General features: G+C 68.5%; 1 protein-coding gene across 2 annotated transcripts; it reads left to right on the plus strand.

The window, feature by feature from the left end:
* The first annotated feature begins 5,213 nt into the window (after positions 1-5,213).
* On the plus strand, positions 5,214-12,381 carry GPR132 (G protein-coupled receptor 132). 2 transcript variants are annotated; one of them, XM_054715420.1, is made up of 3 exons: positions 5,214-5,288; positions 8,556-8,662; positions 10,178-12,381. In XM_054715420.1, the coding sequence occupies exons 2-3, from the start codon at positions 8,641-8,643 to the stop codon at positions 11,287-11,289; spliced, it is 1,134 nt and encodes a 377-aa protein (XP_054571395.1). In that variant the 5' UTR covers positions 5,214-5,288; positions 8,556-8,640; the 3' UTR covers positions 11,290-12,381. The 2 variants fall into 2 exon arrangements, with proteins under 2 accessions (XP_054571395.1, XP_054571396.1); XM_054715421.1 differs by lacking the exon at positions 5,214-5,288 and adding an exon at positions 6,843-6,894.
* Positions 12,382-13,083: the final 702 nt, after the last annotated feature.

Below are 13,083 nucleotides of genomic sequence, written 5' to 3' on the forward strand. Positions count from 1 at the left end.
GAAGGCAGAACTAGAGCGAGGGAGGCAGACCCAGGGGGCCGAGCCGGGCTGGGGGCTGGGGTGGGAGGGGGCCTGGGGGGAGGGCAGCAGAGGGGGCTGGGCGTTCAGGCCCGTGCTGGTGCGCACCTCACCGTCTGCATTTGTCACCACGCGCAGAACGGCCATCACACAGCGCGTTTTACTGCGTGTAAACTAAATGCAAAACAGTCGGCTCCCCAGGAAGAAACCAGACAGTCACGTCATGTTTCTGGAAACATGAGACAGACATGTGGGAACCAGGCTTGTCCAGGAGAGAGGAGAAGCTTGGCCGGTCCGTGACTAGCAGATCGACGGAAGCGATATTTATTTGTTTATTTTTTTAATATACTTTATTGATTTTTTTTACAGAGAGGAAGGGAGAGAGATAGAGAGTCAGAAACATCGATGAGAGAGAAACATCCATCAGCTGCCTCCTGCACACCTCCTACTGGGGATGTGCTCACAACCAAGGTACGTGCCCTTGACCGGAATCGAACCCGGGACCTTTCAGTCCGAAGGCCGACGCTCTATCCACTGAGCCACACCGGTTAAGGCCGGAAGCGATATTTAAAAGTCCCGCCACAGGGAGAACCAAGATGTCGGCGTAGGTGACCGTCGGCGCTCGGCGCCTCCCACAACCACATGGAAATTACAACCAAAATACGGAACGCTTGTCCAGAACCGCCTGGAAGCCGGCTGAATGGGGTCCTGCCGCTGTGGGAGGAAAGAAGAAGGCACACTGAGGCTGGGGGGGGGGGGGGGCCAGAGGCCCGAAACGGGCTGACCTGGCACCACTCTGTAATCGGGCTGACCTGGCACCACTCTGTAATCGGGAGGGGTGTCGTGGCAGCGGAGGCCTCCAGTGAGAAGCCGGGGGTCCCAGCCCCCCAGCCCAGGGTGGCAGAGCTGGGAAGAGGAGCCCCCGTAACTCTGGGCTGTAAAAACCAGCAGGGATTGTGGCTGAGTGGCCCGGAGGCTGCGGGAGACCCAGGCAGTTCCTCTTAAAGGGCCAGTACACAAACTTACACAGTCCCGCTTCCTCTGAGCTCCAGCGTTGGGGGAACCAGGGACCTACGGGAGGAACCGGATCGTCTGGCATCGGGGCAGGAACTCGGGGCGGCTTTCTCCCAGATGGAGGTGCTGGCAGGGGTCACTGTTCCTGTGCTGGGACCGCCCCCATGACCCCCCAGAGCTGGCTGGCAGCCATATCTGAGTTTCTATCAGCCCATGATGGTTCCCTGAGACCCCGCCCCAACCACCTTGCAGCCCCACCCAAGCTGTGCCTCGGCCTCCCCTCCCCTGCCCTCCCCTTCGGCTCTGACCTCACCCCCACACCTGGCCGAGGAACCTGTGCCCTGCCAGCCCGGGAGACCAGAAGTCCTGGCCCCTCCCCTCCTGGGGGCTCTGGGGGATCCCACTCGCTGCCCCTCTGTGGACCCCTCTGCCCCAGGGAGCCCTCCGGGATTGTGGCCCCTGCATGCCTGGGGGTGTGAGGCCCCTCCTGGGCTGTGGGCCTCCGGGGGTGGGTGGGGGGGCACAGGGTCCCAGACCCCCCTGGTCCAGCTGACCGGGCCTGCCCAGGGCCGTGCTCCCCTGGCTGCGGGGCCCCAGGAAGCTGGCAGCGGAGGTGCTGCAGCCCGGCTCCCTGCAGGGGGGAACGGGTTGTTGCGTGCGGTGTGGGGTGAGCTGTGTGCGGTGTTTTCCACGCGGGGCGGGGGCTCTCTCGTCCGGGGAGGGTGTCATGGGGGCTGTGGGCGGGGGTCGCCCACCAGGCAGTTCCCCTTCCAGGCGGCTTCTGCTTTCTAAGGAGCAGCCGGAGGGGGAGGGGCCTGGCCCGGGGCTTCCCCAGGGCAGGGGGACGGAGGGGCACCTGTGTCCCTGGCCCCCCTCCTCCCAAGGACCCAGAGCAACTCCTAGAGGGGGGCCTGCCCGCAAGGCCTGGGGGCTCCCTACCCACATGGGGAAGTGACCTTCCGGCCCACGAGTCTTTGCCGGGGGGGGGGGGGGGGGGGGGAGGGGCTGTCCTGTGCATTATGGGAAGTTTAGCACTTTCCCCACCAAGGTCTCCAGAAAGGCACCTGCCCCCCTCTCCCCCCGTCTCTCCCCCTGGGGACCACTGGGTGGGGCTGCAGGGGGTGAGGGTGAGGTGGGGGGTGGGGGGTCCTACAGAGGGGAGCGGAATCCAGGGGAGGATCTGCATTCATCAGCTGCTGACCTCTGACCTGTGAGAACTGGGGGGTCGGTCTGCTGAGGGAGGAGCACAGGGCCTGAGGGAGACGGGGGGGGGGGGGGGGGGGGTATGTATCCCTTTGGGCCGCGGCACACAGCGGGCGTTGATACCACAGCTGCGGGCCCGGAAACCTCCTCCTGGCCCGTGGCCCGTCCTGTCCCCGAAAAGGAGGCTCTGCCTGGCTCCCCCCGCCCCCCCCCCCCCCCGGGCCTGAGCAGGGAGAGTCTGGGGCGTGTCTGACAGGGAGGCCCTGGAACGCAGCTGTGAGGGCTGGAGCTCGGGGGCCTCCGTGGACACGAGAGGCCCCGTTTCCAGGGCCGGAGCTGCCAGGCCGGCTGCGGGGGGGGGGAGGGGGGGGGGGGGGGGGAGCAGAGCCTGTGTGCTCAGCCAGGTGACCTGGGGCTTGGGGTGCAGCCGCCCGGCCCCTGTGAACTAGGACGCCGACCTCTTTGTGAAACCACGACGCCCGAGTCACAGGTTCCCCGGCCACAGAGGGAGGGGGTGGGTGTTCCCTCCAGAGGGCTGGGGGGAGGGGGGGCAGGAGGGTGTGGGTCACCAGCTCTCGGTGACGCTTCTCAAAGCCCTTTCCTCCCCCACCCCCTTCTCTCCCCTCCCCCCCCCCTCGTAGGAACCGCCAGAAAGCCCCCTCCCTGCCGGCCAGGCCCAGGGAAACCCCTGGGGGGCCCCCCCGCCACCGGGCCCTGACGGGGCATCACCGAGGCCGGGACTGGAAGGAGCTGACGATGGCCCCCTGGCCGACCGCTCGGCCTCCACGGCAGGCTGACACGGACTCAGGCTCGCGCCACACGCGGCGTCACAGCCCCTCTGAGGAGGCGAGGTGCGAAGCGTGTCCCACATTCGACAGTCTGACCCTCCAGGCACGTCTGTGGTGGACGGAATCGCGCTGACGATGTGAGAATGCGGGAGTCCGCGCTCCGAGGTCACCGCCGCATTACCCACCGTCGCCAGCGGGTGGCAGCAGCCAGAGGCCCACCAGGGCGGACGGACTAACAGACTGCCCAGCCACCCCGGACCGATTCGGCCCCAACGAAGGACGACCCCGACCCCGAGGGGTCAGACCACGGAGGCAGCGGGCGGGGCCGGGTGTGACGGGGCGGAGGCTCCGTCTGGGAAGATGAGAACGTTCTGGAGGGGATGGTCGCACAGCAGTGTGGACGCTGAGTGCGCTGAGCTGGGCGCGTCCCAGTGGTTAACTGGACATTTCGTCCCGGCCCGTGTGGCTCAGTGGGTAGAGCGCCAGCCAGTGGACCGGAGGGTCTCGGGTTCGATTCTGGTCCTGGGCACGTGCCCGGGTTGCAGGCTCCTCCCCGGCCCCGGGCCCTGGTCGGGTGCATGCAGGAGGCAATCGATGTGTTTCTCTCACATCGATATTTCTGTCTCTCCCTCTCTCTTCCACTCTCTCTAAAATCATTGGGAAAACATTCTCGGGTGAGGATTTAAAAAAAAATTGAACATTTTATTATAAAATATTTTTCATTGATTTCAGAGAGGAAGGGGGAGGGAGAGAGAGATGGAAACATCAGTGATGAGAGAGAATCATGGATCGGCTGCCTCCTGCTCGCCCCCCACTGGGGATGGAGCCTGCAACCCGGGCCTGTGCCCCGACCGGGGGTCGAGCCGTGACCTCCTGGTTCCTGGGCCCACGCTCAGCCACGGAGCCACGCCGGCCGGGCTCTCCCGCTTTTCTTCATAAAACCTTTAACATGCCCCCCCCCCCCTGAGGACGGTCACGTGGTCCTCGAGGGGCCGGAGCAGGGCACGCCCACCCCCTGTATCTTCTGGGCACGGGGGACGGGGGTGAAGGGCGCGGGACTCCCCGTGGGGAGATGACGGAGGTGACACGGCCGACAGGAAAATGAGGGCGCTCTCCAGGCCCGCGGAGGTCGGGCCACGGAAGCCAGTGGCCTGGGGGTGTCGTCACGGGGGCTGCAGGCCCCCGGAAGGTGCTCAGCCCTCCCCTCCCCCCAACACCCCCTCACACCCCCTGCTGCCCAGTCAGGGACCTGAGCCCGGGCAGGGCACCTGGTCCTGGAGGTGGGGGTGCAGCTCTCACCCCAGCTGCCCCCTCAGCCCCCGCCTCCCAGGCCCCCTGGGAGCCCCGCGAGGACTCGGCCGCCATGACGTCAGGTTGGATCCGTGCTTCCCACCCGGACCCCCCACTGGGGTGCCGGGAACCCCCACGTGGGGTGCAGAGGGAGCAGGCCCTGCATGAGTGACAGCTGCCTGTCACCCTGGGCGCCGGGCTTGGCGGCCGGCCTCCCTCATCGGGGCCTCGAGGGGCCGAGGGCTGGGCGCCCCCAACCTCACTCCCCCGCTCGCTGGGAGGAGGGGACAGCCTTGGGTGCTCGGGCAGGCGTGTGGAAGGCTGGGGGGCCCGGCTTTCGAGGTGCTGAGGGACCACACAGGGTGGGGCGCCTTCCGCTGTCCCGGCCTGGACACGGGGGCCGGCGGCCCTGGCTGGGCGTCAGGCTGGGAGCTGGGCCCAGGGAAGGGGCCCCCTGCCCTCGCTCACCCCGAACCCGAGACTGCCTGGGGCGGAGGGTGGAGGGCGGGGGTCTCCGGGGCCGCAGTGTCCGGGGCCGGCGTGTGTCTGGGTGAGGCTGTTGGGGCCAGTGGGCGGCGCCGGGAGGACGCTGTGTCCGGGGACCCACCGCCGAGGCCCCGTCGGGGTGGCAGGCGCGGCCTCTGCCCTCCAGCAGGCCCCCCGACGGCCCCGGAGGGCGGGCAGCGTGGGCGGCTGGGCTACGCCGGGGGTGGGGTGGGCAGCGGGCGCCGTGCCCGCGCCCTGCGTGTTCTCGGGAGGCGAGGCCCTCGGAGGCGGCCTGCGCTGCGCCCCCGTCCGGGTCGCCAGGCCTGCGTCACGGGGCCGCGGGGAAGGTGCTTCCCGCCCGCCGCCCTGTGTTGTCAGAGGGGAAGTGGGCTGGGCCGTTTCCTGTTGCCGCCGGGCACAGTAACAGGCACAGGGAGCCGCACCCCCTGGGTCAGCCCCCGAGTCGGGGCCGGAGTTTCAGACGGGCCGGTGAGTCCGCGCCGGGGAGGGGCTGGGGCGTCTGACAGCCGAGGGGGTTCTGGGGGTCACAGCCCGAGGCCTTCACCAGGGAGCCGGGGGTCAGTGCCCCCCCACCCCCCCGCGCTATGTGGGCAGAGGGTTTGGGGTGCGGTGACCTCCTGTGGCTCCGCCAGAACCTCACCCCAGACGGTCTCCTGCTAAGGTCTCCCTTCTGCTGGTCAGGCCAGAGTCGGGCTCCCCCAGGCCGTCCCGCGACCCTCCCCGCCCTCCCAGGCTCAGGAGCCTCGGGGCGCTGGGCCTGGCGCTGACTCGGGGTGGGTGGGGGCTGGGCGGGTTTGGAGCAGCCGCTCCCTGTGTCCAGGGGCTGGGGGCCCAGGGCTGGAGGCGTGAAGAGGGGAGACGGGTGCGAGCACAGACCTGGGGCTCAGCCTCCCAGGTGCTGAGGGAAATGCAAGCGTGTCTGGAAGGGGGTGTCAGACCCGATGAAACCGGGGGCCGGGAGGTGAGCCCCACGGGGGAGGGGGGGGGGGGCGGGAGGCGAGGCTGCGCGCTGGGGCTGGGCCATCGGAGCCGCGGGGAGAGGAGAGGGGCAGTGCCCCCCAGGAGCGGCCGGGACGGCTCACCAAGGCGTCGGGGACGCGGGGACGAGGACGGTGGGGGACAGCGTGCTGGTGCGAGCGGCTCTTAGTTGGCGTGTGCCGTCTGTGTGAGACGTTCATAGTAAAAACACGTGTGTGGACCGACAGGGACGTGCTGCAGGCACAGGGCACGGCGGCTGCGGGCGGCGAGGCCTCTCTGACCGCTCGTGGGAAAGTGGGTTTGTGACTGCCCTGGCCCGGCCCCTGGCAGCGCAGTGAGCGTGGGGGCGGGGAGGGGCCCACGGGGGGGGGCAGCCTTGGGCAGCGGTGGTGAGGCTGGGAGGAGGGGGTCCAGGGCTGGGGGAGGCGGGGGGAAGGGCTGTGGCCAACCCCCACCCTCGGTGGCTGGCAGCTTCCCGGGCACCAGCCCAGCTGTATGTCCCCTCCCTGGGCGGAGTCAGGGCCATCCCACGGGTCTGTCACTCTACCGCCAAGCCCCGCCTCCGTGGGACCCCACAGGTGGGGGGGCTCGGGGTGACGTGAGGGGAGAGCGGGCACCGGCACCGGGTGCGGCCCGGAGGGCGGCGTGCGCTGGGCGTGGGGGACGCAGGGCTCCGCCTGCCGCCTTGTCCTCCCACGTAGCGTCCAGGGGAGAGGCGGGGGAGGCCCGGCAGGGAGGGGGCGCTGTGCCCGGTGGGCCGCCTGCTCCTCACCCAGCCACCGGCCGGGACGGCCACGGGCACCGGGCGGTGGGGACGCCGGGAGGACACTCGCTGCCTCCCTGGCTGCTGCGGGCTCCCGGCCGCCAGTGCGGGGAGCGACCGGGGCCCACTGAGGCGGGGCCGGCCCTGGCCCTCCCGGCTCGCTCACTGGGGGCACAGACTTGAGAGGGAGCAGGAAGTAGAGGGGCGACAGCAGAACGGGGTCACGGGTGCAGGAAGTCCTGGGAGGAGAGCCACGTGTCCCAAGTGAGGACAAGCTCTGCGCAGTGTCCGCCAGGGAGTGGGCAGCGGGCAGGTGCCCCGGCCGCCGACACGGTGAGGGCGGGGCCTGGGCCCCGGTGCTGGGGGTCGGGGGGCCTGGCCGCCCTCTCAGGCTGCGCTGGCCCCGGCTGCTCAGCCGGGCCTCTGCTGGGAGGCGGGTTCTCTCGGCGGGGTCCCTCTCTGCGCCCCCACATGTCCAGCCTGCCCTCAGGGCGGGATGGGGGGAGGGAGGTTTCAGTTGGGCCCCACTTCCTCCGGCTCTCGTGGAAGTGCAATCTGGGAGCCTCCCGTCCTGTCTGCGCAGGGAGGCGGGCAGTGGGCCGGCCGGGGCTAGCCTCCCCCTTCAGCACACCCCACAGTGCCGGGGAGCAGCAGCCCCCCAGCCCCTTCCCCAGCAGCACGGCCTGTCTGAGCGAGGAACTCAGGGGCCAGGCCAGGGGCACCCCATGCTTTGGATGGTTCCCAGGTGGCAGCTCCTCCCCTGGGGGCCCAGCCCCCGCGGCCTCTCCCCTTCCCTCCCCCAGAGCCGCTGGGTCTCCTGTGGGGGCTGCATCTCTCGCTGGGCTGTGGGTCCCCTCGGGCCTCAGGCCACCTAATCCTTAGAGGGCCGAGCACGACAGGTGGGCCTCGCCACGGCGCCCAGGGGGGCCCAGGCCCCCGCCTGCAGCCATCTGACCTGAGACCCGGGGGCGGGAGCAGGGTGAGCGAGGCCCTGTGACCTCCAGGCCCTGTGACCGCCAGGATCTGTGACCTCCAGGCCCTGTGACCTCCAGGCCCTGTGACCTCCAGGATCTGTGACCTCCAGGCCCTGTGACCTCCAGGATCTGTGACCTCCAGGCCCTGTGACCTCCAGGCCCTGTGGCCTCCAGGCCCTGTGGACTCCAGGCCCCTGGGGGCCGTCAGTCACTTGGCGATGGTGTTTCTGGATTCTTCTTTGCCTCGGCCCTCACCTCGCGTGCCTTCGGTCTGACCTAGCACGTCTGGTGAGGGGCGTCTGTGGTTTCAGGCGAACAGCAGGCTTCCTGTGGTTTCCAGCCGGTGGAACTGCCTCCCGGCCCATCGGGCGTGTGGGAAGCGGGCCCGCGGCGGGGCTGCCCTGGGCATGGGATCGGGCTCAGAGCCAGGGCTCAGCCTGCCGGCCGCCTCGTGGCTCCAAGACCCGTGGCCGGCCCCGCAGAGCGGAGCGGAGCACAGCAGCTCCTGGCTTGGGCTCATCCACACCCTCGGAGGGCGGAGCCTCTCGGGCGCCTGTGGTTCGGGATGGGAGCCAGGGGAGGGCGGAGGGCTGCTGGGTGCTCCCGGGGCCTGGGTTCCTTTCACAGGAGCATGCTGGGACGTTCTTTCAGGCGACAGGTGCTGTGCATCTTGGGAAACGGTGGCCTCATTGTGCCGGTTCACGCTGCCATCGGCACAGGGGAAGGGGTCCTTCCTCATGCTCCTGCCGAGCCGAGAGGCGAAGGGACTGCCGCTTGAGCTTCTAATTGTTTTACTTGTGGGGCTGCGCTTGCTTCTCCTGTGAATTACCTGCTCGTTGGCTTTGACACTTGTTGTTGTTGATTTGTAGGAGCTCTTTATATATGAAGGACACACTGTAGAATCCATGGGATAAGTGCAGGACGTGACTCGTAATAACAGCTCACTCACCACTGTCTCATGCCTTCGCTCGTGATTTAACCCGATTTCCCTAAAGCGATTTCAACCTACTTGTTCTCCAGGTCATTGTAAACCCTGAGTGAGCTTCGGAGCAAGACCGGCAAGATGTGATGTGCCCTGGGGCGCTGCTGAAGAGCCACCCCGGCCATGGACCCGGCAAGCATGCCAGGTGAGAGCCCCCACGCCTCCTCTGCCTTTGAACGCGTCGGAGGGAGCCCGGGAGCCCCTCCGCCGGGCGCTGCTCTCAGACGGCGACGTCCCGCCGGGAAAGGAGCTGCGGCCCGGCGGGCGCTCCGTCGGTTGGAACACTAGAAGGTTGCGGGTTCAGTTCCCGTCAGGGCACACCCCCCGGTGGCATGTCCCACCCCCCGTCCGGAGGCAGCCAGTCGGCGTTTCTCTCTCACATCCGTGTGCCTCTTCCTCTCTCTCCCTTCCTCTCGCTCTAAGAATCAACAAAAGCCTGTCCTCAGCTAAGGATGAAAAGCAGGCTGCAGCCCGGCTGCTGTGGCTCAGGGGTTGAGCGTCGGTCGACCTATGAACCAGGAGGTCACGGGGGATGCCAGGTCGGGGTTGCGGGCTCGATCCGCAGTGGGGCGTGCGGGAGGCAGCTGATCCGTAGTTCTCTCATCACTGATGCTTCTCTCTCCCGCTCTGAAATAAATACGTGTTTTCAACGAGCACGCAAAGGAGGTTCACACACTCACAAACGACGACGCTGGAGGCTGTCCCTCAGGGCGTGGAGAGAGCCCCTGCGTGTCCCTGTGACGAGCGCGCAGGCCCGGGGCTGAGGGACGGCTGGGCGTCCGCGTGCGTTCGGGCCTCACGTGGCGCCCGTTTCTGGTGACGGACCCGGGGCCGAGCCGGAGCTGTCGCGAGGCCCACGCAGCCCCGCCCAGGGGACACTTTTCCCAGGAGGTGCCGGTGGGGGTGGCAGGCTCTCCTCGGCACACCAGGGCTGGGCGCCAGACGGCACGGAGAAGGGACTGGGCGTGGGAGAGTGAAGAGCAGAGGCCGAGTGCCTGGCCCCGCGTGGCCCGAGCAGGTGCTGTGGGACTGAGCTACTAGGGCCCCGTGGCCGCGGGGGGGGGGGGGGGGCAGGGGAGCAGCGAGGGGCCAGGAGGCTCCAGAGGTGGACGCTGGGCCTGCGTCTGGGTTTTGTTGTGTTTTTTTTTGTTTGTTTGTTTTTTAAATATATTTTTTTATTGATTTTTTACAGAGAGGAAGAGAGAGGGATAGAGAGTTAGAAACATCAATGAGAGAGAAACATCGATCAGCTGCCTCTTGCACACCCCCTACTGGGGATGTGCCTGCAACCAAGGTACATGCCCCTGACCGGAATCGAACCCGGGACCTTTCAGTCCACAGGCCGACGCTTTATCCACTGAGCCACACCGGTTTCGGCTTGTTGTGTTTTTTTAAATTTCAGTTAAGAAGGGAGAGGGAGAGGGAGAGGGAGAGGGAGAGATAGAAACGTCAAAGATGAGAGAATCATGGGTTGGCTGCCTCCTGCACGCCCCGCACTGGGGATCGAGTCCGCAGCCCGGGCCTGTGCCCCGACCCGGAATCGAACCCGGGACCCTCCCATGGCAGGCCGGCCCTCAACCCACTGAGCAGGGCCGGTCTTACCGTTCCTGCGCGTCTCCGGAGGGGCTCCTGCAGCCGCCCTCACGCCGTCTCTCCGCAGGAAACCCCGCGGCCGCGGGCACCTGCGCGGCCAACGGCAGCATCGCCTGCGACGTGTCGTTCGAGGAGAGCAGGGTGTTCGCCGTGGCGGTGTACAGCGGCGTGTGCGCGCTGGGGCTGCCGGCCAACTGCCTGACGGCCGGGCTGGCGCTGCGGGCGGCGCGGCGGGGCAGCGTGCTGGCCGTGTACCTGTGCGGCCTGGCGCTCTGCGAGCTGCTGTACGCCGCCACCCTGCCGCTGTGGGTGCTGTACGTGCAGAACCGGCACTGCTGGACCCTGGGGCCCTGGGCCTGCCGGGCCACCGCCTACGTCTTCTTCTGCAACCTCTACGTGAGCATCCTGCTGCTCTGCTGCATCTCCTGCGACCGCTTCGTGGCCGTGGTGTACGCGCTGGAGAGCCGCGGCCGCCGCCGCCGCCGCACGGCCGCCCTCCTCTCGGCCGCCGCCTTCCTGCTCGTGGGGCTGGTCCACTACCCGGTGTTCCAGATGGACGCCGGGGACACCTGCTTCGAGACGCTGCCCGTGGACGGCCGGGTCGCCCGCTACTACTACTCGCGGTTCGCCCTGGGGTTCGCCCTGCCGCTGGGCGTCATCGCCGTCACCAACCACCGCATCTTCAGGGCCGTGGGGCGGAGCGCGGGCCTGAGCGCCGCCCGGAAGGCCCGGGTGCGGCACACGGCCATGGCGGTCGTGGCCATCTTCCTGGCCTGCTTCGCCCCCTACCACCTGGTGCTGCTACTCAAGGCCGCCGCCTTCTCCTACTACGGCGGCGACAGGGACGCCCTGTGCCGCCTGGAGGCCCGCGTGTGCACCGCCTCCGTGGCGTTCCTGTGCCTGACCACGGTGAACAGCGTGGCCGACCCCATCCTCTACGTGCTGGCCACGGACCACTCCCGGCAGGAGGTGTCCCGGATCCGCAGGAAGTGGACGGTGTGGTCCGCCAGGACCGAGGCCGCGAAGCTCACGTGTTTGAAGGACTCGGAGGAGAGGCCGGCGCCCGTGTCGCTGGCGGGCAGCTGCCTGCTCCCCAGGCCCGCGCAGCCCCGCAGGGCACGGCCGGGCGCGTGGGCCCCGCGGGGCGCCCTGGAGAGGCTGCGGGAGGAGTCCTGCTGAGCCCGGGGCCCGCAGGGGAGGCCGGCCGCACGGGAGGCCGGGGCCGGCTGCGCGGCTTCCCCGTCCACGGAGCCTGCCCACCGGTGTCCGTGGCGCTGCCGTGACAGCCTCTGGAAGCCGTGCCACCGATTTCTTGTTCCTGGAGCCACACGCTCCACAAGCCTCTTCCCCTCGGGGCCCGGCCCGGCTCTCCACGGGCCCAGGGCAGGCGGCTGTGCCCGGCGCAGGAGCCGGGCAGCCCGCAGGCAGGAGGCCCGTCAGCCACGGCTCGTCTGGCTGGCAGCTGGCACATGCCGGCACCGCGGAGGTGCCGAGTCAGCATCCAGTGAAGACTTAAAAGAACATGTAGCCCTAACCGGTTTGGCTCAGTGGATAGAGCGTCGGCCTGCAGGCTGCAAGGTCCCGGGTTCGATTCCGGTCAAGGGCATGTACCTTGGTTGCAGGCACATCCCCAGTGGGAGGTGTGCAAGAAGCAGCTGATCGATGTGTCTCTCCCATCGATGTTTCTAACTCTGTAAACCTCTCCCTTTCTCTCTGTTAAAAAAATCAATAAAATAAAAAAAATAAAAAAAAAGAACATGTATATGTTGATATACTGATGTCAGAGAGGAAGCGAGAGGGAGGGGTAGAAACATCCATGATGAGAGGATCATGGATCGCTGCCTCCTGCACGCCCCACACTGGGGACCGAGCCCACAACCCGGGCCTGTGCCCCGACCGGGAATCGAACTTGGCCAACCCCTGAGCCACGCGGCCAGGCCAGCGAAGACTTCATTTCGAGGCTTTCCGGTGGGCGTGGCTCGGACGACCGAGAGTTCGTGGCGGCCGTGCACAGGGAGCGCGCTCGGGCAGGTCACCCTGGGCACCCAGCCCGTGGGCACCCAGGTCACCGTGGGCACCCAGCCCGTGGGCACCCAGGTCACCGTGGGCACCCAGCCCCGAGGGCACCCAGGTCACCGTGGGCACCCAGCCCGTGGGCACCCAGGTCACCGTGGGCACCCAGGTCACCGTGGGCACCCAGCCCGTGGGCACCCAGGTCACCGTGGGCACCCAGCCCGTGGGCACCCAGGTCACCGTGGGCACCCAGGTCACCGTGGGCACCCAGGTCACCGTGGGCACCCAGGTCACCGTGGGCACCCAGCCCGTGGGCACCCAGGTCACCGTGGGCACCCAGCCCGTGGGCACCCAGGTCACCGTGGGCACCCAGGTCACCGTGGGCACCCAGGTCACCGTGGGCACCCAGCCCGTGAGCACCCAGGTCACCGTGGGCACCCAGCCCGTGAGCACCCAGGTCACCGTGGGCACCCAGCCCGTGAGCACCCAGGTCACCGTGGGCACCCAGGTCACCGTGGGCACCCAGGTCACCGTGGGCACCCAGGTCACCGTGGGCACCCAGCCCGTGGGCACCCAGGTCACCGTGGGCACCCAGCCCGTGGGCACCCAGGTCACCGTGGGCACCCAGCCCGTGGGCACCCAGGTCACCCTGGGCACCCAGCCCGTGAGCACCCAGGTCACCGTGGGCACCCAGCCCGTGAGCACCCAGGTCACCGTGGGCACCCAGGTCACCGTGGGCACCCAGCCCGTGGGCACCCAGGTCACCGTGGGCACCCAGCCCGTGGGCACCCAGGTCACCCTGGGCACCCAGCCCCGAGGGCCCTCGCGGGGGTGGCTGCTCTGTGCCGAGAGGTCTGACGCTGAAGGCCACCGAGCCCTCGGGGAGCTGGGGTGCCACGTGTCCTCCGGAGGGAGCCCGGGGCTCCTGTCACCTGGCCATGCTGGGGCGGTGACCGCGGC

Source organism: Eptesicus fuscus, chromosome 5 (assembly GCF_027574615.1).
Source record: "Eptesicus fuscus isolate TK198812 chromosome 5, DD_ASM_mEF_20220401, whole genome shotgun sequence".
NCBI classification, from domain to species: Eukaryota; Metazoa; Chordata; class Mammalia; order Chiroptera; family Vespertilionidae; genus Eptesicus; species Eptesicus fuscus.

Coding starts and splice junctions, on each gene's coding strand:
- GPR132 (XM_054715420.1), top strand. CDS start 8,641: ATGGACCCGGCAAGCATGCCAG. Junction 8,663..10,177: donor GGACCCGGCAAGCATGCCAG/GTGAGAGCCCCC, acceptor GTCTCTCCGCAG/GAAACCCCGCGGCCGCGGGC.